The sequence below is a fragment of the Pararge aegeria genome, chromosome 8, assembly GCF_905163445.1.
Source record: "Pararge aegeria chromosome 8, ilParAegt1.1, whole genome shotgun sequence".
In the NCBI taxonomy this organism is placed as follows: Eukaryota; Metazoa; Arthropoda; class Insecta; order Lepidoptera; family Nymphalidae; genus Pararge; species Pararge aegeria.
The window spans coordinates 7325324-7352923 of NC_053187.1; the positions used below are offsets into that span (position 1 = coordinate 7325324).

At 33.2% G+C, this 27600-nt stretch overlaps 4 protein-coding genes across 5 annotated transcripts; 2 read left to right on the forward strand and 2 right to left on the reverse strand.

Annotated features, from left to right (window-relative positions):
* Positions 1-53: 53 nt before the first annotated feature.
* On the forward strand, positions 54-2187 carry LOC120625670 (chromatin modification-related protein MEAF6). Its single transcript, XM_039892790.1, has 4 exons — positions 54-359; positions 444-647; positions 930-966; positions 1636-2187. The coding sequence occupies exons 1-4, from the start codon at positions 219-221 to the stop codon at positions 2073-2075; spliced, it is 822 nt and encodes a 273-aa protein (XP_039748724.1). The 5' UTR covers positions 54-218; the 3' UTR covers positions 2076-2187.
* Positions 2188-2214: 27 nt separating this feature from the next.
* LOC120625668 (osteopetrosis-associated transmembrane protein 1) lies at positions 2215-4176 on the reverse strand. The gene is made up of 5 exons (XM_039892786.1): positions 3936-4176; positions 3562-3863; positions 2910-3136; positions 2653-2824; positions 2215-2568 (listed from the first exon to the last, which is right to left on the reverse strand). The coding sequence occupies exons 1-5, from the start codon at positions 4031-4033 to the stop codon at positions 2510-2512; spliced, it is 858 nt and encodes a 285-aa protein (XP_039748720.1). The 5' UTR covers positions 4034-4176; the 3' UTR covers positions 2215-2509.
* A 1629-nt stretch (positions 4177-5805) lies between these two features.
* Positions 5806-7597, forward strand: LOC120625759 (gonadal protein gdl). 2 transcript variants are annotated; one of them, XM_039892956.1, is made up of 4 exons: positions 5806-6030; positions 6147-6307; positions 6755-6888; positions 7435-7597. In XM_039892956.1, exons 1-4 carry the CDS (start codon positions 5939-5941, stop codon positions 7567-7569), a joined length of 522 nt encoding a protein of 173 aa, XP_039748890.1. In that variant the 5' UTR covers positions 5806-5938; the 3' UTR covers positions 7570-7597. The 2 variants fall into 2 exon arrangements, with proteins under 2 accessions (XP_039748890.1, XP_039748891.1); XM_039892957.1 differs by having other exon boundaries at positions 5943-6017.
* Positions 7598-10832: 3235 nt separating this feature from the next.
* LOC120625685 (1-acyl-sn-glycerol-3-phosphate acyltransferase gamma-like) lies at positions 10833-26881 on the reverse strand. The gene is made up of 8 exons (XM_039892810.1): positions 26697-26881; positions 25130-25346; positions 24198-24370; positions 20083-20244; positions 13691-13891; positions 12868-13005; positions 11916-12135; positions 10833-11255 (listed from the first exon to the last, which is right to left on the reverse strand). Exons 2-8 carry the CDS (start codon positions 25308-25310, stop codon positions 11176-11178), a joined length of 1155 nt encoding a protein of 384 aa, XP_039748744.1. The 5' UTR covers positions 25311-25346; positions 26697-26881; the 3' UTR covers positions 10833-11175.
* Between the last annotated feature and the right edge of the window lie 719 nt (positions 26882-27600).

Below are 27600 nucleotides of genomic sequence, written 5' to 3' on the forward strand. Positions count from 1 at the left end.
CTATGGGAAAGAATAAAGAAAAAAAATGCCTGATGTCAATTATTATGTCAAAATAATTGACGTTTTGTGTGATCGATTTCTGTGGTTTAAGGTTTTAAGTTCGCTAAGTTCTTGATCTATTGGTTGAATTTTTATTTCTTTTTGAAATAAATAGATTCATTAAGTAGTGTAGAGGAGGAATGGATGTTTAACTCGGAAGTACTAAATAAGGCAAAGACATGGTTGTCTCACCGCAAAGCCCTGCTAGCGAAACCCAAAGCGTGCAAGCTAAAAAGATCAATATGGCGTCCAAACAAACTTCAGTGGCAGATACAAGGGCTGACCTAGCTGAATTAGTTAAGAAAAAGGCTGAGGTCGCTGTAAGTAGTCAGTTGTAGTAGTAAGAACCGAATATACTAAAAAGCCATTGTAATATAATGCTTAGATAAGGTTTGGATTTTCAGGAAACCTTAGCTAATCTGGAACGACAAATCTATGCATTTGAAGGATCATATTTAGAGGATACTCAGCTGTACGGAAATATCATTCGTGGATGGGATAGATACCTCACAACCAACAAAAGTACCAATTCAAAAGCGGATAAAAGAAATAGAAAGTTCAAAGAAGCCGAACGTTTATTCTCCAAGTCTTCCATAACATCCATGGCTGTAAGATAAAATAATATTAATAAATAAATAAATAAATATACTATGACAACACACATCACCATCTAGCCCCAAAGTAAGCGTAGCTTGCGTTATGGGTATTAAGATGACTGATGATATTTTTATGAATAATATGCATAAATACTTATAATATCCAGATAAACACCCAAACACTGAAAAACACTTATGTTCATCACACAAACGTTTTCCAGTTGTGGGAATCGAACCCAGTGCCTTGGACTCGGAAAGCAGGGTCAATTTTTTTTATTTGTTGTTTCATTTCAGGCTGTAAGTGGTCTTGTGGATCAAGCAGAAACTAAGAGTAAGTATTATTAATTATTTTTAACGGTCATTATCACATGGACATCTACAGCACTAGAGGATCTATCAATGTATTGCAAGATTTTGAGGAATTTGTTTAAACAACCCCAAATCATTTGAAGAAACACAATTATATATTGTTTCAAGTGTCTGGTAGAAATGATCTGTAAGTTTAGTGTTATGATTGTTAGAAGGCATTACTAAGAAGAAGTAGAATAGTACTGGGCATCCTTTCGTTTGGTATAAAATTTGTTGTACAGTTATGCTGTAGAACAAATATTATACTGTAAAGGCGGAGATGGGGGATGATAAATGCAAACAACTATTCATCGCACTCCCATTACAAAGACAATAGAACACACAAAAACATTTCTTTGATGCTCTAGAAAGGATGTGATGTCCAGGGTGCAGGTCAATTTTTGGAATTGAGCCCAGAAATGTGAATGAGAAAAATGTTGGTGCAGTGGGGTTATTATTAGGTATCTGAATGTGAGATTCTGGGTCTAATGTCTATGAGGGGATAAATTGCAAAATATTTAGTGTACCCCATTCTTACACTTTGTCCAGGGAACCCTAGGGTGCATATAATTTATGGAGGGAGTAACCCTTATAAAATGTGTGTTAAACCCATTTTTAGTTTATCACTGAGTAACTTATATAATATTTACAGATGAGAGACATAGTGAAACTGAATCACAGACTAATGAAGACTCTTCAGATACACAAATGAGCACGGGCATGGGCATGGGAACCTTAAATCATACAATAATACATGGTTCTACAGAAAGTATTGCCTCTAAACCTTCAGGAAAGCAACACACCAATGGAAGTATTGAAAAAAGTATTAGCAGTGCACTTCTTAAACAAAATGTTGTTCAGAAAATTTCATCACAAGCAAATGTGCTGCAGAAAGCATTTGGAAGTGACAACAAGATGTTATCAGCAGTGGGGTTAGACAGCCGACCTGGCACTCCTAAAGACAAAGATATTGGAATGAGTTTGATTAACAAAGGAGATACTACACCAAATTCATTAAAACATAAACTATCAAATAGTAGCAATAACAGTAACATTAAGAAGAGCAACAATAAGAAAGCAAGACATAGATAAATGATAGCATTTAAACAATCTACTTCAACATAATTCATATGAAAGATACAACAAATACAATACAGATGAAATTTTCATTCAAGGAACGGATCAATAAAATTACATAACAGTTCTTATTTTTATTCATATAATTTATTATATAACAATTTTATAATTGAATTATTATTTATCTACTTCTAATAGAGATGTACCGACCAATCTGTTAAGCTGACTTTTTTGTAATGAAGCTATTTTATTTTTACTATTATGCTTGGAAAACAAAGAATAGGTTCAAATGATGATTATTTTAAATATTGATGAGTGTGTAAGTGTCGAGGTGAATATTTTACAATACCAATAAAAATTATAACTAGACATCACCAGCTTACCAATGGCTATCATATATTTACTCGTTGACTAGTTGACCAAAATTTTAGTCGGTACATCTCTATTTTCTAGTCACTCCTACTATCGATTGAAAGCCCTCTTAAGATTGTCTGTTTAAATCTTGATTCTGAAAATAAAATATCTCAAATTAAAGAATCACTTCTATTATTTTATTTTATCAACTTCATATATTATTATACTAAATACTTACGTTTTAACACATTTGGTAAATCTCGAATTGGTCCACAATATCTCAAACTAATGTAATATAATATAGGCAAGAATGAAATAATGCCTGCACAGCTCAAAAATATCATTTCAGGTGTCCTCCTCAGGTTACAACAGCTGAGACTTTTACTCCAAATGGACCTTGTAGCATTCATCTGTAAAAAAAAAAATCCATCTAATCCAAAGGTTCTATCTAATCATTTGCTCTGTTGATTAATTGTTACAAGAACTTTTACTCACAGAATCTACAATGTCCATACAAACACTATCAACACCAATTGAATCTGAACTCAAAGTTTTATAGAAATCATCCAGTTGTTCATAATACTGCATACATTTGTTACAAACTTCACTACTGTTAGGAACCATATATTTGATGATACAATTCATTGTATCATTAGACATTCTGTGAAAATCTATTGTGGTACTTTTAAGTGAGGGGATTCCCATGGTCCAGTTAAAACATTCTGAAATTAATTGAAAGACATACACAATAATACAGTAACACATTAATATTAACCCCTTTTTTTGATTGTGTTTTTAAATAGGAAAAAAAGGAACAGAATTATTATAATTGCTTATGTCAGTGCCACTATTTTATGGTTTTGGTTCTACAGATTTGATTATTTTAAACCTCACCATGTGAGTAATATATTTTTGAAAAACCTACAAGTGCACTGCTGAACATGGGTCATTCCAAGAGAGTGACACCACATATGGTACTCTACCTTTCTCATCCAGCCACCTTTGGTTTGGTTGTCCCACACTGCGTTTACCAATTAGTAATCTCCACTCCAGAATGTCCCCACGCCTATCTATCTGTCACCCATCCGCTGCCAATAACTTTCTGCTATCCTATATTTTACAATAAACTTAAGAATAAGGTACCAACCGTTACAATTGCCCATGTCCCAAACATTCAAAATATTGTTGTGATACTCTTGCACTGCATTTAACCTGTCACGGTACAGGAATATTGTTTTGCAGGATGTCCCATTTACAACTGTATCGAGTAGCTCTTTGTATTTATCACGAAAGCTCACATAATTCCCAACACACTTCTCGCAAAGAGTAATAGGCCGAGCGTTTAAAATTGCACATAGTGTAAAATTAGATGCATGCTCCGCAAATTCTTTCAAAATGTCCATGCACTGATAAGGGTATGGAAATAAATACCCTTCACCATTGTATTGTCTGCAAAATATATACAAGTTTAAAAACATTCAAAGCAACATCAACTGTGTCCTTTGTCATCAGGACACTTACTGTATTAACTTGGACTGCAAATCATTATTGATATTTGTAGTATCTGCTTTGACTCTATCAATAGTAAATATTGCAAACAAGACGTAGAACTTTAACATTTTATATCCACACGATTTAATATTAAGTGATCGATCTTTTAAAACGTAGAGAGAGCTTTAATCTAGTATTTAATGGATAAATTTTCGGAAAAACATTAATTGTTTTCGATCAACTTTGTGTTTTGGTTTTCAATTTGCTGCTGACAGTGACAAATATTGACAATAACATTTGACGCTTGACCACAGAGCATTTAGTACTATGCGTCTAGTATTAACCTAAATAATACAGTATAGATGGATGGATGAATATTTGTTTCTCTTTCATCCAAAATCATAAGTAAAATACGAATAAATATGAAAAAGAATACAAATGGATATTAATTTATAAAGAACCTAAGATTTTATTAGAGCGATCCCTCGCATTGCGTACGAATCGACGACGCAGCCAAACTGTGACGTCTATAAACTTCAAGATAAATCAAGATAACTATATCGCTCCATATTGTATGAATTAAGTAAATAAATATACAACGATAATACAGACATCGTTATCTAGCCCCAAAGTAAGCGTAGCTTGTGTTATAGTTACTATGATTGCTGATGAATATTTTTATGAACATAATATACATAAATATTTATAATATACTCTTCGTCCTTAGTATATTTGTGGATTATCTATATTCAGAATATCCCAAGTCCTACCTATGGAGGGTAGAGGTAAGGAGAGTCATCTTATATGGGAGAAAAGTTGAAAAAGTGTCCAGTTGTTGCGCTAAATAACAGTTCAAAAATCCTCCACAATGGCGCTGGTGGATGCACAGGGTATGGTATGAATGTAGCAATCGTAGATGAATTGAAGTATGCAGAGTTAAAAAATTTAATGTTATTATCGACTAAAGTAGTTAATTATTGAGAATTTCAACAACTTACGTTGTACAAAATATTGTGGTAAATATAACCTTACTTCCTTGTATCTCCATACTTCCTTGTTTATTTTTCAAGCCTACTCTAACAATATTTATATTTGGCGCTTCTATTAAGAGTTACCCTGATGCAAATGTGGCGCCATCCTAATTTAATACATTTTGACGACACTTTTTTATATACACAGATGACTCTCCTTACCTCTACCCTCCATGCCCTAGTGTATGGAGGGTAGAGGTACACTAGGGTAGGACTATGGACTATATTTTTTTTGCATGTAAAATAAGGTTTATTTTGTTGTGTATTTTTGTCTGAGACAGTTTAATTAATTCTTCAACTATACTTCCACAAATCCGTCAAGTAAAGCGAGAATGAGTCTGTCTAAGTGTGTGGAGGGACGTCTCTCGTGAGTGTTACGAGAATAGCAAAATAAAACAAAAATTTGAAGTAGGGAATTGGTTATCAACTAGGATATTGTTATGGCAGTGTTATTAACATAAGAAAAATGAAAGCAATACTCCCCAGGTACATCCCATGGACGTAAAATGTACGTCGTTTGCTTATAACAGTCGTTGGATTTTGAATTCCCGTTGGACGAAACCTCCTGTCAGACGGATTTTCGATTTACGTGGTTTATATGGTCACTGTGTAGGTTACACTTTTTTCTTTGACTAACACATAGAAAATACATTAAATCACAGTGATTTTAACACAATTTATACAAATATTATAATAAAAATCAAAATAATAATACGAGCAGCTGATTTCACGACATGTCCAATACCATACCCTGTGTATCCACCAGCGCCATTGTGGAGGATTTTTGAACTGTTATTTAGCGCATACACTGGACACTTTTTCAACTTTTCTCCCATATAAGATGACTCTTCTTACCTCTACCCTCCATACTTCTAAGTCAGAATTTCGGAAGTCTGACAGATGAAGTCAAGTGATTAAATTTGTCACCTGTATTTGAGAAATTTAAATTCGGCTTATATATTCTACATACACCTTTATATATTCTAAATTACCAAAGACAAAATGGAAGCAGTTGAACATACACCTGAATCCTTGCAGAGAAAACTTTATTTTTTATTAGAACAACTGCAAGATATGGCCCGTGAGTTGTCACCGTAAGCAAACATATCTGTTTACTTTTACATTTTCTTATACTTCTTATGCTTAGTTTACATAGTATGTTTAATATGAACAGAAAATCATAATAATTAATAATATTACCGTTTTATAGAAAATATCAAATGAGAGTGCCCATTGAACTTTTATCAGGACTTGCAAATTGTCTCTTGAACGACACAGTATTTGAAATAGTGAAGGGATTAATGGAAATACAACATGTAACAGAAAAACACTTATTTCAACAAAGACTGCAAATAATAAACAATCATGCTGGTAAGGTTTTAAAATTTTAAATTAATTTATATAATTAATTAATAGATATAAATAGAACACAAATGAGTGCTTTTTTAATTTGTGACTATATGTGTATATCTATTTACAATAAGAATGCCAGCCTCAGTTCTCAATTTAAAAAATATGGCAATCGTTTTTCTAGTTATAAAATCTTGAAATAAAAGTTGGCATTAAGAAGGGTTACTTTTCTTCTTCCATTAGACATTATGGTTCCATTAATGACTATTTACTGTTGGATGATTGTTTTCTATAAAAGATGTAACTATAAATAACTCAAACACAGAAATTTGTTTTATTGAATTTAACTTATTTGTTAAATACTACTAAATACTGTAAATATTACAACTGAAAATTATAATATACAGACACTACATACTGTTAGCTGTGTAAAACATTGTTGTGAAATTTTTTTATTTATGTATTTAGTGGAAATACAAGAAATGGTTAACACAACACCAATTCCAGAGCAACTAGAACTTAAAAGAAATATTTTGCTAAGAAGACACAAGGAAGAACTGAAGCAGACTGATATGAAATTAGTTATCCAGTTAGATCAGAAAGTGAGTAAACTGCATTGACAAAAAAAACCAAAAATAACATGTATGTAATATTGCAACCTGCCTGTGCGACCTAAATAATTCTTAATGGTGTAGCAATTATAATATTGAATGCTTTAATGTTGAAGGAAAACATTGTGGGGAATCCTACATGCTTGAAAGTTCCCTATAATGTTTTCAAAGGTGTGTCAGCTAATCAGCATTGGGCCAGTATGGTAACTACATACAGCCTTACCCCTTTCTCATTGTGGGAGGAGAACCTGTGCCCTGTAGTGGGCCAGTATCTGAAAAGATGATAATCTTATAATTTGCACAGAATATTTCAAATTATGCACGACATGATTACTGACATGCAGCTTTGCTAATGCACCCATATCATTTCTTGTGTTTCTTATTCTTATTATAATTGATTAATATGTTGTGGAACTAATATTCTGATCATGCAAATTTTACATCATCAAGCAATTTATACCAATAGGTGTATCTACTGAGAAAGGTTTTAAAGTTTATGTAGTATAATATGTAGTTTATTTTTTTTTTAATTTACAGGTCAATGACCAACAAGACACTTTAGAAAAAGCAGGAGTCCCAGGATTTTATGTTACAAATAAGCAAATAGAAATAAAAGTGCAGATGTACCTTTTAGACTTTATATTAAGACTGAGCAAAATGGATATAGCATAAGACTAAATATAAATATTACCTACTTTAAGATTCTTTTATTTATTTAATTCCTCTGTATGTTCTATACTGTTCAGTTGAAAAAAAATGGCAAAACGAACGGCCGCATCGGCAGGCAATTGCTGTAGTGCAATAAAACTAGTGTCTGATTGAAAAGGGTTTAATAAAAATGTTTATACATAACAATCGTAAACAAGTTACTTGTACATAGTATCTATCAACGAACATTCAATGTACCTACGCTCTTCAATAAATTATTAAAACATGTGCGTGTATACAGCTTGAAATAAAGAGAAAGCCAAAAATTATAAGATTTGGACCTCAAATTAACAAAACTCCAATTATTACTAAATAGTTTTCATACCCAGTAAGTATTAGTAACCATAGGCAATAAAGAATAAGCTAAGTACAACACTAAATGAGAAATATCTTCCAATAATTTTTATACAGTGAGATGTTAGTCTGTCCTAGAACTTTACAGAGCCTTTAGTGGAACACATTATCTATGCCCTTCCACTATTTATACTCTACTATGCTTTGTCTAATTTAGAATTATAATTTTGACAGCTCACAGATGAAGTTTTGTATAATCGTGAACCTATTCAATGATTCTTTTCATAGAACTTGGAATCGATAGTTTCATGTAAACGCTGTATATGGCCAGATTATAATTTATAATACAAAACATTTAAAATCACTTTTCTTTTTTGATAAAAGGATGGATGTGATGGAAATGTACATGTTACTGGCAATAATCATATTGTGTAATGATTTTAAAAGTAAAACAGTTTAAGTTTAAATAGTATGTAGTGTTTTTTTAACTAAATCTAAAAATAATATTTGGAGATAATTTAATGTTCGATTTATTTATGTCACAAAAGATTTCGATAGTCTATAGTTTTTCTTTATGTGTGGCATTCACTAAGTGGGTGGTACCCACCACTGAAGTCAGACATTATTTTTCACCGAAAAGAATACAAAATTTTTATGACTGCACTGCTGCGTGCACCTGCCAAAAGATCATCCTAAATTGGGCAAAGCATAAATTAGGTACCAAAATACTGTTATAGAAGTATGCGAAACTATGAGTGGACCGCGCGTAATCCCTATATACAAGTATTTGTCACGGTATAAAGTTGCTATAATTTCATCCGAGTAGGTGATGAGCCGTTATGATAAGCGAACGCCTTTATGGAGTTAAAAACGTCACATGTGCGTTTTCCTTAATCTAGACCATCGAAATTTAACACCTCTGTACAAAACTTGGCAAATAACGGAACTCGGAAATAACGTTCGTTAACTTGACAACTTACACTATGGGAGGCAATTTCTCAGAATTTTGATTGGACCTGGTGTCTACGAAGGTCGATCAAGTTAAATTGCCGAGATACATGTACTTATGAAATGCACTAACTTACTTATGAATCGTAATGCAAGACGATAATTCCAATTGGGTTTGGCTTCGCTACATAGTCTATCTCTCTAACTAGGAGATTACAATAACATCTCACTATTTTAATACATATATGTACCACATACTTTGTATGTATTTAAACTAAAGTTTTTTTTTTCATATAGAAGATCGATGAGTCTAATAGGTTAAATTAATCTAGTATCACACACAGAAATCATTGCACACAAACTAACACATTATTCCTTAGTGCTTTTAATAAATACAATTGTTATTACACTGTGTAATTGGTTATATTAAATCTGTATATAATTTATACAAAATGGGTGAAAATTATGTTAGGGTACAAAATATAGACTGTATACAAAATGTATGTTAGATATAGTTGTAAAACAAAACCATCACCTTTAAGTGGATAATACTAATCTATGTCAAATAGATATAAAAATAAGTTGATATCAGTTATACAAAAAATAATATCACTTAAAAAATACAGGACTGAGTAGAAAATGTCAGACCAGTTTTCATTACTAACTTAACATTCATAGGTTATTTTTTTTTTGCGCGAATATTTATTTTTATGCAAAAGAGTAATTTTAGCATTAAGTAGTAAAAAATACGAGAATAAAAAGTATTTATATGATAGAAGCAAAAATATTTTTCATGTTATAATAATTAATTTGTTGATACTTAAGTAAGACATTGCAAAAAAAAAAACATCCAACGGTTTTCAAACCTGCAAACTAATATTTTTTTTAAATACCATGTTAATATTTTTAATTGTGTTCTTTGTATATTTCTGCATATATACGTTCATGGGAATTTTATCTTCTAACTGACGATTCTTTTAACTGAGCAGTTAACTTAAATCTGAAATTGCCATTGCCATTTTGCTCCTTGTACCGAGCTTGACCCCCAATTGAAAAAGGAATTTAGAGACCAGCCCTAAGATACTCTAGTTATAGTTTGAGCGTGACTATTCGCCATTGTATCCCATTTCCTGAGTTAATAAGTGTCTTCACCAGTTGGAGTTTTGTTTAAATTGTGTATTAATCATTTATATAATGGTATGTTAAAATTAATTTTTTAAAGATTTATTATCCTTATAACTTTTAATAAAAGCAATTTGCCAAAGTAGGATGCATTAGTGTAACTCGCCATTTTAGTATCGACTTCATAACTTAGGTGGGCACACTTTTATCGTAGTTATAACCAGTCCTCTGCTTAGTAATTTGGACTACCCACTACAATATTTTAATTTTCTTTAGTATTTAGAATATTGCAAGTATTAATTCATATGTCACGATAAGATCTAAAGCAGCAAAAAATTACAAAACTAATTTTAACCGCTAACTACAAGTGTAAGGCGTAATTTCCATGTAGCATGTAAAAACAAATAGCCGTGATACAAAAAAAAAATGAAGGAAAATAGAACATAGACAAAAAAAAGATTATTATATAACATTCATGTTTCTTTTTCTACTTCCAAGGATTTAATTTTTAAATGATTATGAATAATTGAGTACTCATATTACATTTCTGTAAATTTAGCCTCCTCGATGACTCGATCAACAAACGACTCTATGATAACACCAACCATTTATATGTCATTATGTTTGCATTTAGGTTTACTATATTTTTAATACTATTAGACATTTTGAATGAAATAATAATACATTTAGTTAATCATTATTACTTGTATATTACGTCTTAATGTATCGGTTCGAGTTAAAATTATTTTATACATATACAAATTTAATTACATCTGTAAAATCTAGTTTTTTAATGTGCATACATTATAATGCAGTCTGTCCAACGACATACAAAGGAAGAATATGTTTTCTAATTATATACGCTTATTAAATTTAAGGAATGAATTACTGGTTGTCACTGTACAAATAAGCAACTAGTAACTTAATACTTAAATTAAGTAAGGTTTATGAGGAAAGCCGACATATTTCAAATTATTTTAATTATGTCAGTCTACTAGTATCTACCTGTTCATCTATAAGATTACTTACTTAAATTAATAAATATAAAAAAGCCAATAGAAATGTAAGGAACACAAGGAAATCTATCCGTTGAGGGTAGACAATTTAATTAGACTTTCACACTTTTTAACAATTTTTTTGTTTTGTTTGAAACCTGGATTTTTTTATTTTTTATAAATCAATATGGAACCAATTCTGATACCCACTCTACTTGTTCTTTTCTGTCCCATAAGAAGATCCTTGACTGATTTTCGACATCCCAATGGATTTCTGGAGGAGTATATAAACTGAAAGAAAAACAAAATCTTAGTGCTCTGAAAGTTGATTTAGCTGTGGGAGAAGATACATTTTTATCCTTTCCCTGGGGATATAATTGCCTCCTGCCCATGCTAGCCGTGTCCCTTGAGCCCATGGGTCAGTCTGTGGGCATTCCTTGTATCCTTTGCAACTGATATTTTTCGACTACTGGTGCAACTTTTAAACGCCATCTTAGGGCCAGTTCAAAATAGATCCGTACACTTTATGGATATCGGCCGCCAGTGGCGTGCCTAGGGGGTACGCACAGGGTATAAATTGAAGAAAATCTCCAGTTATAAAAAACTTAAGGATAGCATAGCATAGCATAGCATAGCATAGCATTGTAAGAGTTATAAAAGCCTACCCTTCAGTATTTATAACTCTTACTAGAGACTTTCTTTTATATACCCTCATCTGAATACCCATTATGCACGCCAATGTCGGTTGCCGACTGTCATTTTTCAAAAAAAAACAAAAACTACTATGCCTAACCCTATGGTAATAAGGTTGTTTTTACAATGGATCCAGTTAACTGCTCTGGCATTTTCAGCTTCGTTTAAACCGACCCTTATGCACACCATTCGGATTTATTTGTCGTGTTGATACCTAACAAAGATGAAAAATAATAACTAACATGCCGCCATACTTACATGCCGCGAGAATGGTGACACCGATCGAAAAGTAAAGGAGTTTCCCACTAAACAGTAGTCCCAGAAGGTAATACAACATAGGGGTCAGGGTCACAACTGCCCAGCCCATAGTGTTTAGAAGAGAGTATATTCTGTTTGGCCTCTGAAAGGGCTCTACTCGTTCCACTCCAGACTCTACGAAGAAATCTCCAGTGTTAAAAAATGAATCTTGCATTTTGTCCTGAAAAAAAAAAATACGTTTTATTATATGTTTATTTACCTTGCCTCTAATTAATACCCCATTGTAGGACAGGCTGTTTCTCTAATGGAAGAGGGCTTAAATTATTAACGCAGCTTGAACGCAGGTTTGTGACCTTATAAACGTACTTTAGACTCTTAGATAACGCTAATTATGGACCAGTTTCAAACAAATTAAATATTCTGCTATTGTACACAATATACCCCGACCCACCGCGTTGCGTCGCCCGCCTAAGTTTTATTATTATTTATTTTGCTCTAAACGATGTAAAAAACGTTGTGTAACGTTAATTGGACCCTTAATTGGACTATTTATAAGAAAGATTTTTTTGACTGAGTTGAGCACTGAGAACATTGTAACTTTCATCTCGCATTTAATTTGGGTGGAATGAAATCCTTCGAAGAATAATTATTTGTATTAATATTTTATAATAATTGAAATTCGAATCTTGCAGTTTTGCGATAAATACATTATTCTTAATTATTTGAATTCGCGCTAGGCTCGCTAAACTTCGAAACGCATAAATAACGAGTGCAAGGAATTTTCGACTCTATTACAACGGCTCTAACTCTACAAAAAAACAAAATGGATCACTCAATGTTCCATTTTGTTTTTTTTTATTATTTAAATTACATTGTCTTGCCAGCTCATTACGTAACGTTGCTACGTCGACGACAGACGTGTGTTCTTTCTTTGAAAGTTAAAACGGGTTACCTTTGTAACGAATACGTCGTGCAGCCACTTAGCGGCTTCGGCTTCGTCTTCGGGTATAGTATCCACTGGTATTCTTTCGATATACATATGCGCGTGCACCGGCTTGCCAAATAACATACTAGTTAACGTAGGGGGAACCTGAAAATATTAGGACTTGTTAACTAACTATTAGGTATATTCTATTAACATTCCTAAGATCATGTTAATTGATTAGTTGAGCACCATAGCCCATTTCCTATATAACTAGTTGAACTATGCTTTAACTTTGATTCTTCTGCGGATTTATTTCGTCCACTTGGAGATGTTTAAGAGGCTCATTGTTAGCAACCATGTTTAGTTATATGAGCTATATGCTTTAAGTCACCTTTTACCAATAGAATCATGCACTGTTGGAAGTTTCTGGCCCTATGTTAAATACAAGCAAACATTAAAACGTTGCCCTTCTGGAAACGACCGTCTTTTCTTTCAATATTTTAGTTCATAATTCTATAAAAACAACATATCAAACAAACATATCTACATCACAGTTACCGACTATCGTAAATAATATGATACAATTTTTTTATATTGAATAGAAGCAGGCGTTACTTTGCGTAATTCCATATTTTATGAAAATTAACCTTTATTTCCTATAAATACTCCGCGAAAAGCAAGAGAATCTGTATGGTGTACACCTTTATAATTTCTTTAATCTTTACAACATACCAAACAGATCTTCGGCAATATACTCTCTACGCATATTTCGCTCTGACATCACATTAAGCTTAATTTTCATAATGATGCATATTTTGTGAATGTTTGAAATGCGTTAAATATAATGTACCTTGCTATTTCTCTCAAAGGCCAACTGTATGTTATATATGGCGGGTATCTTGCCCCTAAAGTACTGCAGGCTTGTGGTGAAGCCCCGGGTGCGCGGCGTCAGGTGATGCTTGAGTAAGGGAAGATTCTTCTCTTTAGCGAACTTTATTGATGCCTCATGTTTGGTTTGAGTGAAACGTGTGCCTTCTGGTGTCAATAATAGCTAAAAAAAACTCATTATGAATTATAATCGATCACGTAGGAGTTATCTAAGACCGCGAATCATCGTTCGAATTTTGTTAACCAATTATGTTGACGACGACGAAAATAGTTTATACTTCAAAAAAATAATCTAGAAATACTCCAAGAACTAATTTTTTTTTTATCTGCAAGTTATTTGGAGACGCTCGACAGATTTGGGATACCAACACACATGGGAGTCGAAAGCGGTGACATAGATGTGGCATGGAGTCATACACACATGGGAGTCGAAAGCGGTGACATAGATGTGGCATGGAGTCATAAATATAACGTTATGCTGTTTATCGTGACGGCATAGGGTCGATATAAGTAAAGTAAGCCGATAGATGTCGTGGCGTACTACTTTCAGGTTTACTATGACGATAACGTGATAGCGGCGAACTGTTTTTGTCAAGTTCCTGAGCACACACCGAACTACATCCGTTAAAAAACCGAACAGGCAACGTTGCGTCGGTGCTGTAAACTCTGGAAAACGACTAGGTACTCGATTGCGAGCCGGCAAATCTTGTACTAAGTTCGAATGTTTTACGACACTGCATTGTGACTCCTTGCAAAAAGCAATTGAGCACCATAATTAAACTGTGCATCCAAATAACATTCTGTAATGGGCAAGATTAGAACATAAGACTGTCTGGTTCATAATAAAATGTTTTTTTTTTAAATAAGGAATGTTCTACGCCGAATAAAAACGACCTAGAAGCACTTTTATTTTTGTTGTTTTTTTACATAAAATGTCTGTGGCAGACTTTTCTTTTTGATTGACTCAATTTTTTTTTAATATGTACGTATGAGTGATGAAGTACTTAATTCGTACGTACGTACGTAATAAGTACGTCATCAGCGCGCCTCGATGCGTCTCGTTAGTGCTGTTTTTTTCCGATTTTCTTGACAAATATAATTATTTTAGACTGAAATCTTATTATTACTAAAATAAAATATAGCCTTTCCTCATGATTTGGCTCCTTAACCATATCCATGCAAAACATCGAAACGTTTCTCCATTAATAGTTAAAACAAAAATTCGCTTACATCAACTGGAGTTTGCAGCATAAAAAATCTTATCTAGGAAATATCTCTCTTTGATATAGATAAAAGCGATAATTTATAATACGTGGGGAAAGAGCTCGTGCATACAAGCGCAACGGGTAGCACGATCTGCATAATACGACAGTAATCACCAAGATTTGATTGATGATAACAAACGCGTCAAAAGGAGTTTTTTTTTAACATAAAAACTTAGAATTTAGCAAATAATATACTGTTCCAATTATAATTCGACTAGATGAAAAATAAAAAAAACCTAATGTGTGCAAAACTCAGTTTAATTTTATTTTAGAATTTATACAGACGACGCTAAACTGAACACCTTCAGTAAAAACTACATCAGTCTATACGCGTTTACAAGCAACACGTTTTTGTATACAGTTTTTTTCAAAAATCTAAGCAAAAGGCATCTTCTGTTGACGGTTGGTCTGTTAACAGTTTTTTATCTTGAGAAGTTTTGTGAGTAAATTTTATACGAAGTTTCGTTACGATATATATTCACTTCTGGAACGCAACAATTGAATACTTACTTGGACAGATGATTTAAAATAGAAGATAAAAAATGAGATGTTGTATCAACCGCAGATTACAAAATTAAAAAAAAACTAAATTCAAACTATGAATTACCACTAATTTTCTATGAGAAATTTGGAAACGTCCAGTAAGTCCGTTTTCAGTGACTCTACCACCGGTTGGGAAGGCAGATTAGAAGAAGATATTTTACAATTCATTTCTCTATATTTTGAGAAATGAAAGCGGAACTGGATGCTTCCAAGCAATCTTTTTATTGAGAAATTCATCAGTTTTAGAAGGAAGAAGATCAGTTCAATGTTTAATGATATGACATAAATACTGCAAGAACGGAAGGTTGTGTGTGTGACTGATCGGACGGTGATTAGTCCGTACGTCCCCGTGGCCAAGAATGGAGCCCATGTCCGGGTGACGTATATCGGGGAGAGCGGAAGGCTAAACACACACTCAGTTATAGAGGTAGGGCAGAGGGGCGAGATAAAACACGCATCGGTCGCAGATGTACAGCAGAAATGTTATCTAACAGTTTCATGGGAGAAAGCTGCCTAAACAATCACATTTACATGAAATAACTATTGTTCTTGGGTAAACAAGGTTCACAGCATATAACGATATACAGTCTCTTCACACAGTTCATTACTGCGAGAAAATTACTAAATTTCTCTAGATATTAGATTTTTTTTCTTGTACTTGACCATGATTTTATTTACTGTACCAAATCAGGTAAATTGCATTATTTTTACTACGAGTGAATTTAGCATAGAAGGTATACTACTTTTGATTTCTCATTACAAAAAAGACAATACGAAGTATATAATCAATAGTAATTTTCTACATGTTACCTGGCACCGCCTTAAAAAAGTTGTAGAAAATATTTATATCTTGCTTTTTACTTCTATAACAAAGTCGTTTTTTTTCCAAGTTGTTAAGTTATGGATTAACAAAAGTCGACACAAAATGAGTACGCGCCCTTAATAAAAATTGAATAAATCTTTGTATGCGGAAGCGAATAAACAAAACGACAAATGAACAAAAAACATCTCATTATAATAAATTCTAATTGGTAATTCAATATTATCAAGTCAAGGTTGAACGTATTTATTTTTCCGTACGTGAGAGTACTGAATGATAGGTACGGTCTATTATAAGGCTGATATTGGAACTTATTATATGTAAACATATAAATGATTGAACACTTCCTTTAAACAAACTATACCCTTATTCTTAGTACGAGATAGCGCAGTTGGTTTTCGAGTATCGTAACACCACGTCAGATTCAATTCAATGAAACATAATTAACCTTAGTACCACTACTGGAAACAGATCTCCAGTGTCATAGCGGAGAGAGATATAGAGACATGAAACCCAAAATTCTCCATGAAATACAACGTCCATATTACCACGTTGCTCCATTACGGATCAGCGAGCCAGCGTCAGAATTAAAAGTTAAGCCAACATCTTGAGAGTTCGGCTATTCATCTTTTGCCATTTATAGCCCTAGAGCAAACTTAAAAATAATAATCAGAATGTGTAGGAAGGCAAAAATTTAAAATACATACGTGCTCAAATACGAAATGAGGGGAAAGCTGACGTAGCAATAGGTGTGGCACATAGCTCGAGGAACCGTTGGAAGTTAGGGTCCCACTGGCAACAGGTAACCAAAGACTGTGGAGTTTGGAACTTGCACCAAAAAAGCCACTATCCAGCAGTGAACGACAATAATCGGTTGATATTATGATGACACTTAATATACCAACTATAAATTAGTATATCTTACCAAATGTACCGTATTCCGAATTAATATCGACTGAAGAAAACGACTACAATTTAATTTACAGTAATAATTGGCTAACCAAGCAGATGGCATCCTTGTACTGATAGATAGTGGTAACTCGTCACCTACAAACTGAGTAACCCTTTGTAGGGCATGAGAGGGACACGTCCAACGAAGTCCTGCAGATGGATGGAGTGTCCATCAATATGAGGCGTAGGTTTTAAGCCTCATGCGCCTGTAATTACACTGGCAACCACGACCTTCAGACCGATACGCAGCAATAATGCTTTGCGGTAGAATTAAGCATGATGAACAGTCACAAAAACCTCTTCTACTACTAAATATATAATAAATAAATAAATATACTACGACAATACACACATCGCCATCTAGCCCCAAAGTAAGCGTAGCTTGTGTTATGGGTACTAAGATGACTGATGAATATTTTTATGAATAACATACATAAATACTTAGAATATACATATAACAGACAAACACCCAGACACTGAAAAACATTCATGCTCATCACACAAACTTTTTCTAGTTGTGGGAATCGAACCCACGGCCTTGGGCTCAGAAAGCAGGGTCGCTGAAAACTTCGCTAATCGGCCGTCAAATATAAACATACGTTGCATAGGTATGCAACGCAACGCAATAATCATATTTAGGTAGGTATTTTAGCCATTATCTTACTTATAACAAATTATGATTAACAGGATAAACGAAAATACTACGAAAATTGTAGCTTACTAATATTCTTTACAAGGTCAACTGCATGAATACGACAACTTTTGATGGCAACATGAAACATTTAATAGCATAATAAATACTCTTCACCTATCCACGTAAGTTCAAACTGTCGCGGACTAAAGCGTGAATAGCATCTAGTATTTTTTTCATGGATATTAAAATTACGCGCCACGTCCATATTTAAATAGTCTGACACGTAATTAGTTTTTTTTGTGTTTTGTAAAACTCGTGGTGATAGTCAAGTGAGTAGGAGTTCGATTCCCAGCACGCACCTCTTACTTTTCTAAGTTATGTGCGTTTTAAGTAATTTTAATATCACTTGCTTCAACGGTGTAGGTTTTCCTACGTGCATCGCGAGAAAACCTGCATACCTGAGAGTTCTCCATAACGTTCTGAAAGGCATGTGAAGTCCACCAATCCGCACTGGGCCAGCGTGGTGGACTACGGCGATAACCCCTCCTCAGTATGGGAGGAGACTCGTGCCCGTGCTCGTGTAATGGGTTGATATGATGAATTATGATGATGATAAAAAATAATACCGTTGCACTTGTTAAATACTAGAAATGATTTATTGAAGGTATTGTGTTTACCATTGCAACTGTATTAATTGTAGATTATGCTTTATTTGCTATCGTCTGATGAGGAATTCCATGTCCTTATCAGATTAAAATAAGAGAATCACTCTCTTACTGTACCAGCTCTCTGCAGTCTAGGTGGAGGATTTGAATTTACTTTTTGGGTAAACAATAATCATGGAACTCGAGTCATCGACACCGAACGCTTTTCATGAGCTATATGTATAGACAACGTGTAAATAAAAACCGAAATAATACTTTAGAGGATTGTGTACTGCCTCTGAGATTATCTGTGAAACCGAAACGCCGATAGTTATTGAGTAAACCTGGCATAGTTTTACTGAAAGAAATCAGGTACAGCCCTAACATTATATGCAAAATTCTTGTCACTTTATTAGTTACGCGTCGCATAGCGTAGGTATAATGTGTGTTGGTTTTTTATCTTCAATAGCGTTGTCCTAAGTAAATACTTAGAATGCTATGAATTTGTTTCTATGGAAAAATAAATATGCTTCTTTTGATTTAATATTTTTATAGGTTGATTCCTTATGAAACATAATTATGCAACCTTCAACCAAATTACGAAATCGTAATTCGGTTGCAACTTGTATATGTACATAGATTTAGTTTACACTTCTCGATAGAAGAATGCCCAAAGACTGTCTCGCATGTTTTTTGTTTTTTTTATGCTCAGTAGTATCTACCTAAAAGTTTTTTTTATCCTGGAATGTGCTCAGTTCTAGAGGTTGCTCTAACATTGAATCACACGTTACAACACTTCGCAAGAGTGCGCAAACTAACTCGAGTTTGTGCTTATTTTCTCTGCCACTGGTTGCCACGAGTATTCTTATAATAAACTTCACGCCCTAAGCAAGCAAACGACTTGACTTTTGACATAGAATTAGTTGAAAGAAATAGGTTACTTTTCATACCGGAAAAAAACGGATCCCACGGAATTTTGTAAAAAACCGTTATAAACGCGTGCGCGGAACAACTCTAATACTCCAACAAAATTACCACCTAACGATGTAATTTCAACTATTCTACAATACCAATACCTATACCTAATATCTATACTTATAATAAAACTGTAACTGGAAGATTTCTGTACATTTAATATATTTTGAAAATTTTTATTGGGGGATGCTTTATAATCGATACTGAGCCCAAAACAGATTTTTATTTAATATTTGTCTGCCTGTCTGTCTGTCCGGGCATCGTTCAACGGGATGAATTTTTTTATCAATTTTACTTCATAGCTCCGTTAAATTTGAAACCTGTTAGCATTGCAATTTGTTTCTAGGTTTTTTAAGATATTAAAACCTCTAATAACCGATTCGGCGCAGACGAAGTTGCGCGGGTCAGATAGTATAAAAATATATGTGTAAAATCGAATGCACTCAGCAATAGATAAATGATCGATAGATACGAAAATAAACCATTAATACATTGTATTAAATATTACTAATTAATCCTTACCCAAACGGGATCCGGGTAATCACATATTTCCGATATTTGCGTTTTGATTATGTCTTTATCTTTGTCAAATGACCTTTCCAAAAATACGAACTCTGAAAATTTCCACATCCATCCTATAGGCGGCATGTACTGTATGGATTTTTTTGCGTAGGCTTTGCAGTTCTGAAATAAAAGTAAATGTTACAGACTTCATTACGTCGTTTCTGCTTCTTTTCTTCTTTAGCATAAATAATTATGTAACTTTCTTTCAGCGTAATGCGAAAAGTAGGGCCATGATAATTTCGTAACATCACTAGGGATTTGGGAATTTCATCATTTCTTGTCGCCTGTGACATTATACTGATGATTTAATTTAATTATACTAATGATAAAAAATGTTTTGACTGACATACGAACTATATCTCACAAGGCACAAAGTAGAATTTGTGAGAGAAAAAAAGGAAAATATAAAAAAATAATATTCATTCATTCATTTGTATTTCTTTGAGCACCCGAGGGATGCAGTACCAAGAGAGGATAATTTTTTTCATTTTACCCCAAGAGTGTTAAAGTGGGGAACAAAGATTTGGTATAATTAATACTTTTAGTAAACAATAATAAACACGTGCTTAGAGTTTTTTTGAAAATAAGTACCTACTTCCTCTTATGGTGATGACTGGTGAAATAGGGTGAAATTTTAGTAAAAATGTGTTTAAGTTTTCAAGTTATATCCACCAAAATTGGTACTTGGCTATCGGTATTATATAAAGAAGTACCTACGTGTTGCATAGTTTAAAAAAAATCCAATCCCGAAAAGGTTGTAGTTTTTTTTTGACCGCAACCACACCTAGTGATGTTAAATTAAGCCCATACCCCAAATCGACGGCCGATTGGCGCAGTTTGCAGCGACCCTGCTTTCTGAGTCCAATGCCGTGGGTTCGATTCCCACTACTGGAAAATGTTTGTGTGATGAGCGAGAATATTTTTCAGTGACTGGGTGTTTACATGCATATTCTAAGTATTTATGTAGATTACTCATAAAAATATTCATCAGTCATCTTAGTTCCCAAAACAATTGCCAAGATGCCGATGTGTGTGTAGTACATTTATTTATTTTATTTATCGATTTCTACGCGACATCGTAAATCGAATGGCAGGACATCTTTGTCGTTATAGTGGTAACTAGCCGCGGTCAAAGCCTCCTACTAGTTTCAAGCATTTTAGCTGTAACTTACTCTCTGAACACGAGGATATGCACCGCGCGAAAATTTCTTAGTCTAACGAGATACCAAAAATTCAACGCAGTAAAAAAAGCACGCAGTAAAGTCACTGGGATCCCAATTCCGATAGGATTATGTAAAAATATGGCGTAAGTATCACTTTCGCAATTATTACGAATGAATTATTTCAACGTAACCATAATCGTCAGATAATTATTACACAATCCGCCTCTCTCGAGAGAAAGAAATATACGTACCTACCTTAAAACCTCTACGATTGTCGGCCTACAAATGGCCCGTTTGTTTGTTTGTTCTTCCTTTACAGCCTTACTTGGCAATCAATCGACTTGATTTTTTTTACATATATTAATTGCTGAGAGTAATATAGACTACTTTTAATCAAAGGAAATCAACCGATTACCACTCGATTGGGTCTCCCGCAAGAAGAAAGGGAATATAATAGAAAGGCTTTATTGCACACACAAATAGAAAGCTAGGTTAACAAAACAAACGATAAAACAAAATGCGCAAAGTCGGCCTTATCACTTAAAGCGATCTCCCCCAAACAACCTTTGTTTGTTGCAGAAACATGTTACACGAAACGTGATAGTGCAATACGCAAATTAAAAAAGGAAGGGCTTAGGCCGTACTTCACCATGCTATCCCAGTGCGGAATGGTGTGCTTTTCATCATGCCAGTTTCATCACGATGTTTCCCTACGCCGTTAAGGCAAATGATTTTTTAATTTGTAAAAACACACGTAACCTATTAAAGTTAAAAGTGCGTAAAGGCTGGGACTCGAACTCGGCCCCCTGAAAGCCTAGTCATCTATAAAACCTGCATTTTTGAGGGTTTTTTTTCTTCATTTCATCGTAAGATACGCCTAAATTAGGAAAGGATATTTAAAAAATTTAATAATAACGTAATTTTTTTTTTTATTATGCAAATTATTGCAGCCAGATATGTATTTTAATTATGATATAAGTCTTCGTTAATATGATAAGATTAGGTATCTCTTTTAAATAGATATATTATTATAAATCAGCATAACATTTCTATTCACCTGATATTGCCGCTATAACTACGAGTACATAAGATATTTTTTAATAATCCTATAATATCATATAATATAACATATTGATTATAATCTAATCGTTTTGATAAATAATGAAATAGCCAAAAGAAAATTTTATATATAGCTCTTACTGAATCTGAGATAGTTATTATGCTTCCATTTAAGGTTTTTTTTTTTTTAATTAACCGTAGTTATAATAACACTGATTTAATAATAAAAATGATGTTATACTTTACGAATAGGCGGTTTTTCGCGGTCACTTAAGTTATAGATCGACCTACAACGGTGCAAAAAAATTAACAGTTACGTAAATAATAATTTAAATCTTAATTTTATTTCCACACCCATGCCGTAACATATAAGAACTCTTTTCTCAATGATGCATTAGATATGCAGTCCATAAAAATTGTAGCAAGAAAAGTGTCTGGTTTTTATATATTACCGATGTTCCATAAAATGTGTTTTCTTACTTTAAAATATTGCTTTTACGCATTTAAGCACGAAAAAAGCAGTATGTCTATGCCTGCTAGTAAACTTTTAATAGCTACTTGTTTTCAGCGTTTATGAAGCCCATTTTTCCTTAGTGTGAATTCAGTTAAAATGTGGTGGTTCTACACAAGTTATAAAACAAAACATAATCAGTATATTTTTAGCTATGATTTCGGGCTTGCGCCGAATAAACTATATATTTGGTAGTACCGGGTAATCTTCGTCGATTATAGTTCATCGAAATAATGATCCTTAGTAGACTATATATGTTCATTTAATTTAGTAAAAGACATTAAAGTAAAACATTAATTACTAGTGCTTAAAATGAACAAACCAATTAATTAAACACGCACGCATCAAATATAATTTATACGCGTGATCACTGATCAACGATCATACATTGAACTCAATCAAAATATATTTAATTATAATTATTAATAATCACTACACGTAAATAAACGTAATCATCTTTTCTTATAAGCCGTACAGAATAAGAAATCTAAATGACATTAAACTTAACCGTGTCCCAATGTCATGTCATTTATTAAAGTTTTAAAAAGGGTCAATGGTCGTAATATACCTACCTAATATTTGTGGCATAAATAATTATGTAACAGAATACCCTATATATATGCAACTGCCTTATTGGTCTTTTAGTCTATTTGTCTGGTGGGAGGCCTCGGCCGTAGTTAAGTTACCATCCTACCGCCAATTTTGCGTTCTGTTAAGATGCCACGTTAAAATCGATTAGGGGTATGCCCGTTACCATTTTAGACTGCGTCATCACTTACCTCGAGATTGCATTCAAACTAGCAGAGGAATTAAAAAAATTGTTAGCACTACTCAATCTCTAGATTGAGCCAAAACTTATTAGAAAATAGAAAATGTTAAGTTCTAAAATTCCAGATCGTCGGTAAGTCAGACATTGTTCAAAAACATTACATGTCCTGTCTCCTGTCTGTCCCGTGTCCTGAGTCCTGGGCAGTAAGGTGTGATTTGTGTGCATGCTTAGCTTCGTACAAGATTTGCATCCTCACAAATGTGGAGTCGTTTTCGAGTATCGAAATAATTTTAAAGCAAAATGGATCTAATGGTTTCAATTTTAGAGTCGTAAATTCTTCAAAAAATGATGATTATGATGATTTGATGTTCCCAGCTACATATGAAAATCTTGTAGCTTTAGTTTTAAAAGAAAATGTTCGCCGTAACTTCACTACAATGGAAAAATGTGTGTGAAGCTGTCTGATGTCTATGGTTTACTGCACATTTGATACACTATTTAATTAAAGAGAATGAGGTCTAGCCATTATGTTAAACACTATTAAAAAATATTTATGTAAAACGTCACTTACTCCTAAAACTTGGATTCCATCACAGAAGTGCCAACCCATGAGCCAGTCTACTTCATAACTGTGGTTCATGATAAGATAGCCATGTTCCTTTCCATAAAACTTGTCATATTCATCTTTTTTAATATACAGCGACAACTTTGTGCCTGACCACCATTCTGACATAAACACTAATTCTAAAACAATATAACATGCATTATTATAATATTCACATTGGGCCATACTAATAACCATATGTATAGTGGATTAGTTATGACGTTGAGAAGCATGAGAAAGAAGAAGACATAACATTGCATAACTATGCAACCGCTATACAATGCTTATTATGAATAATATTAAATCTATAGTATAATTTCAAAAAATTGGAGCATCCATTGGTAATATCAAAATAAAAGCATTACATTAAATGTAAGTATGGATGTAAGTAAATATGATACTGTACTTATAAAACTACTTTTTAATACTATTTGTGTCTGTCTGTTTCTTCTTTTCAATCTCAAAAACGGCTCAACCTATTTTGACAAGAATCTCATAAGCAGGTAAATGATTACACAGGGAGTAATATGTACTACCTCTATTAAGGACAGGATCATTTGAAATAACACAGCATACCTGCATCATGTAATATGCTGTGGGACTTATTTGTTATAGTAGGTTGTAAAACTAATAGCCTGTACTGTGTTGGTTAAAATGCCCACAGCCTTGGCTGGCTGTTTATATTTACAATATTTCATATCATTATAATATACACACTTGGTGACCTGGGCGGCCTGCTAAGCTTCTGGAGTGAGCTCCGCTGGCTGGAGTGACCCATTGGGGAGCGGTATCAGTGGCACTACGTACAACGGGAGGTTCCGGCCAACCAAGGACGGAGACAAGCCCAGAGAGAGAGGAAGAAGAAGAAGATCATTATAATATTTTAAAGTAATACTTACGACTATAAAATGAATAAGCCAAATAATAATTTATTTTCCTGTACAGAGTTTTGCTGCATGGCTTAAGTCCAAAGTATAAAATGGCTTGAACACAACTTAACAATAGGCCTGAGGTGAAATAAGATATAGCAAAACATAAATGCACTATAGTGGATTGCTTCAAAATATTTATGTAGAGCATCTTGCGAATGTCAGCTTTTTGATTTATTCATAAAACCTGAAACCAAATAAGAATTATATAAGATATAAATAGCTAGTTATATTTAAATTGGATTGGATGGAAGAGATCACAATAACAAAGCATAACCTGACAGACATAAGAATAATTTTGATGGACTAATTTCAAATAGTAAATAGTTACAACAACCTGGCCTACCCTGACATTGATATCTTTTTTTTTATGAATGTAGTTAAGTACAATTAATTGCTGGTGTGTCTTATGAATAAATTAATAAATAAATCTTCTAACAACAGCACAATGGGGCATACATAAATAAATATTAAACTACCGGAAAAATAATACTATTTCCAGTCAAGTAAATTCTTGGCAGATCACTGCAAGTGATAAGATTGCCTTTTTCATGTAATTCTCATATTTTGGTTAATACTTTAATAAGTGGAGGTCTGCATAGGATCAAATCCTTGAAGGCCACTTGGAGAATTTATAATTTCTGAATTTTTCTCTGGGCTTAACCAGCCAAGGTCCGGTTATCCCCCCACCTAAAAGGATGTGCTGCCACGCAATTTAATGTTCCAGTAGAATTCCACCTTGAAACTGATTAGTGGTTTAACATAACCATAGCCTTAACAGGATTTGCCTTAACCGCATCATCACATGAACGGAATATAATATGGGCAGTGGCGTGCACTTCATACATGCACAAAAGCACTGCATACCCTAAAATTTTTGTATGACTCATAAATGCAAAGGATTTTCCATTTTATGACACCTTCCTTCTTTATGCATACCCTGTTCAAAAACCCTGTGCACGCCACTAAATATGGGTCATATTCCGATCTGAACGCATTGTAAGCTAAGCCAGCTTACAATGGCTTCAGAACGAAATTCTAAAGCTGATCATCAAAATCTAACAGCTCTTAGTTATTGAGATTTTATTACCTCCATACTAATTAGAATCCATAGAAATTATATATATTCCAGAGAAATTTTTATATGTTGAACAAAGTTATTTCTAAATCTATCATGGTAATATCTCACAATAACAATGTATTTTTTAAAAAACGATAGTGTTGGTTTTTTTTTGAGGTCGCGTATTATTTTGGTAATTTGACTCGTTTATAGCTCGCCTCATTTGAGCCAACCATGTCGCTACATATTGTAGCTATCAGAAATGATTAAAATAATAATTATTACCTGACGTAGCCCACTGTTTCAAAACAAAACCTACGCAACAAAATTTAATTAAAAGTGTTGTTTTTTGTTTATTGTCAAAATTGTTTAAAAAATTTACTTTTCATTACCTATATAAATAATTAGGATTTCCGCACAATAAAATAGCAATTAAAATTCTTTAGAAATACGCAAATATTTTATTTTTACACTTACTGTATAACTGGTTTTAAGTGTAACAACTGCAATAAGTTAACAGCACATATTTCACAATTTAAAATATGTTAGCGGCGCAAAGTCCGCCAATATTTCACGGTATTCACAAATTTTTGAAACGAGTTCAAAGATTTCTTTAGGTAAAATAAATTGCCACAGACAAAATAATTTAAAATTACATCCACGGAGTTAGGAATAAGTCTGTGGAATAAGTGCAGTGAGCAGAGATGTGAGCACAGATTAGTAATATAAAAATATAATACGCCGGACGCCGCGCGGTACTAATTATTTTTATACACAGATCGGCACATTTGGCACACCGGTATTAAAAAATTATTAATATAATTTTTTATATAATTATTAATATAATTTTTTGATGTATTGAAAAAAAAGAAAATATCTCAGAATCATCATCAGAATTATTTTAAGTTGTATTTACGTTTATTACGGTTTTTCACAATTCTATTATTATCCGCTCGTTTTTGTGGGATATAAAAGAGCCTATGTTACTTTCAATTCGCTCTATGCTAAAAAATCAAGTTGATTGGTTGTTTAGTTAGGGCATTAAAGAAAGGAAGCAAACATATAAACACACTTACATTTTTATAATATTAGTGAAGATTTGTTTTACTTTAATCTCTATCATCATAGCTATGTAAAAAATGCACAGCAACCTTTAAATGGTGTATTGATATATATACCTGAATATTTATAGTAATATCGTTAGTACATTACCAAGTATAGATATTGGTGTTGGATATCGATAGTTCCACAAACACTAGTACAGATTGATTTGTCAAATCACAAATGTCAATCAATAATCTTTAAGGAAAAACAATGTAGCTTTACTAATAAATTTTATTTGGCGAAGTACCTTGTGCCCAGTTGGCACAGACAAAAGCCA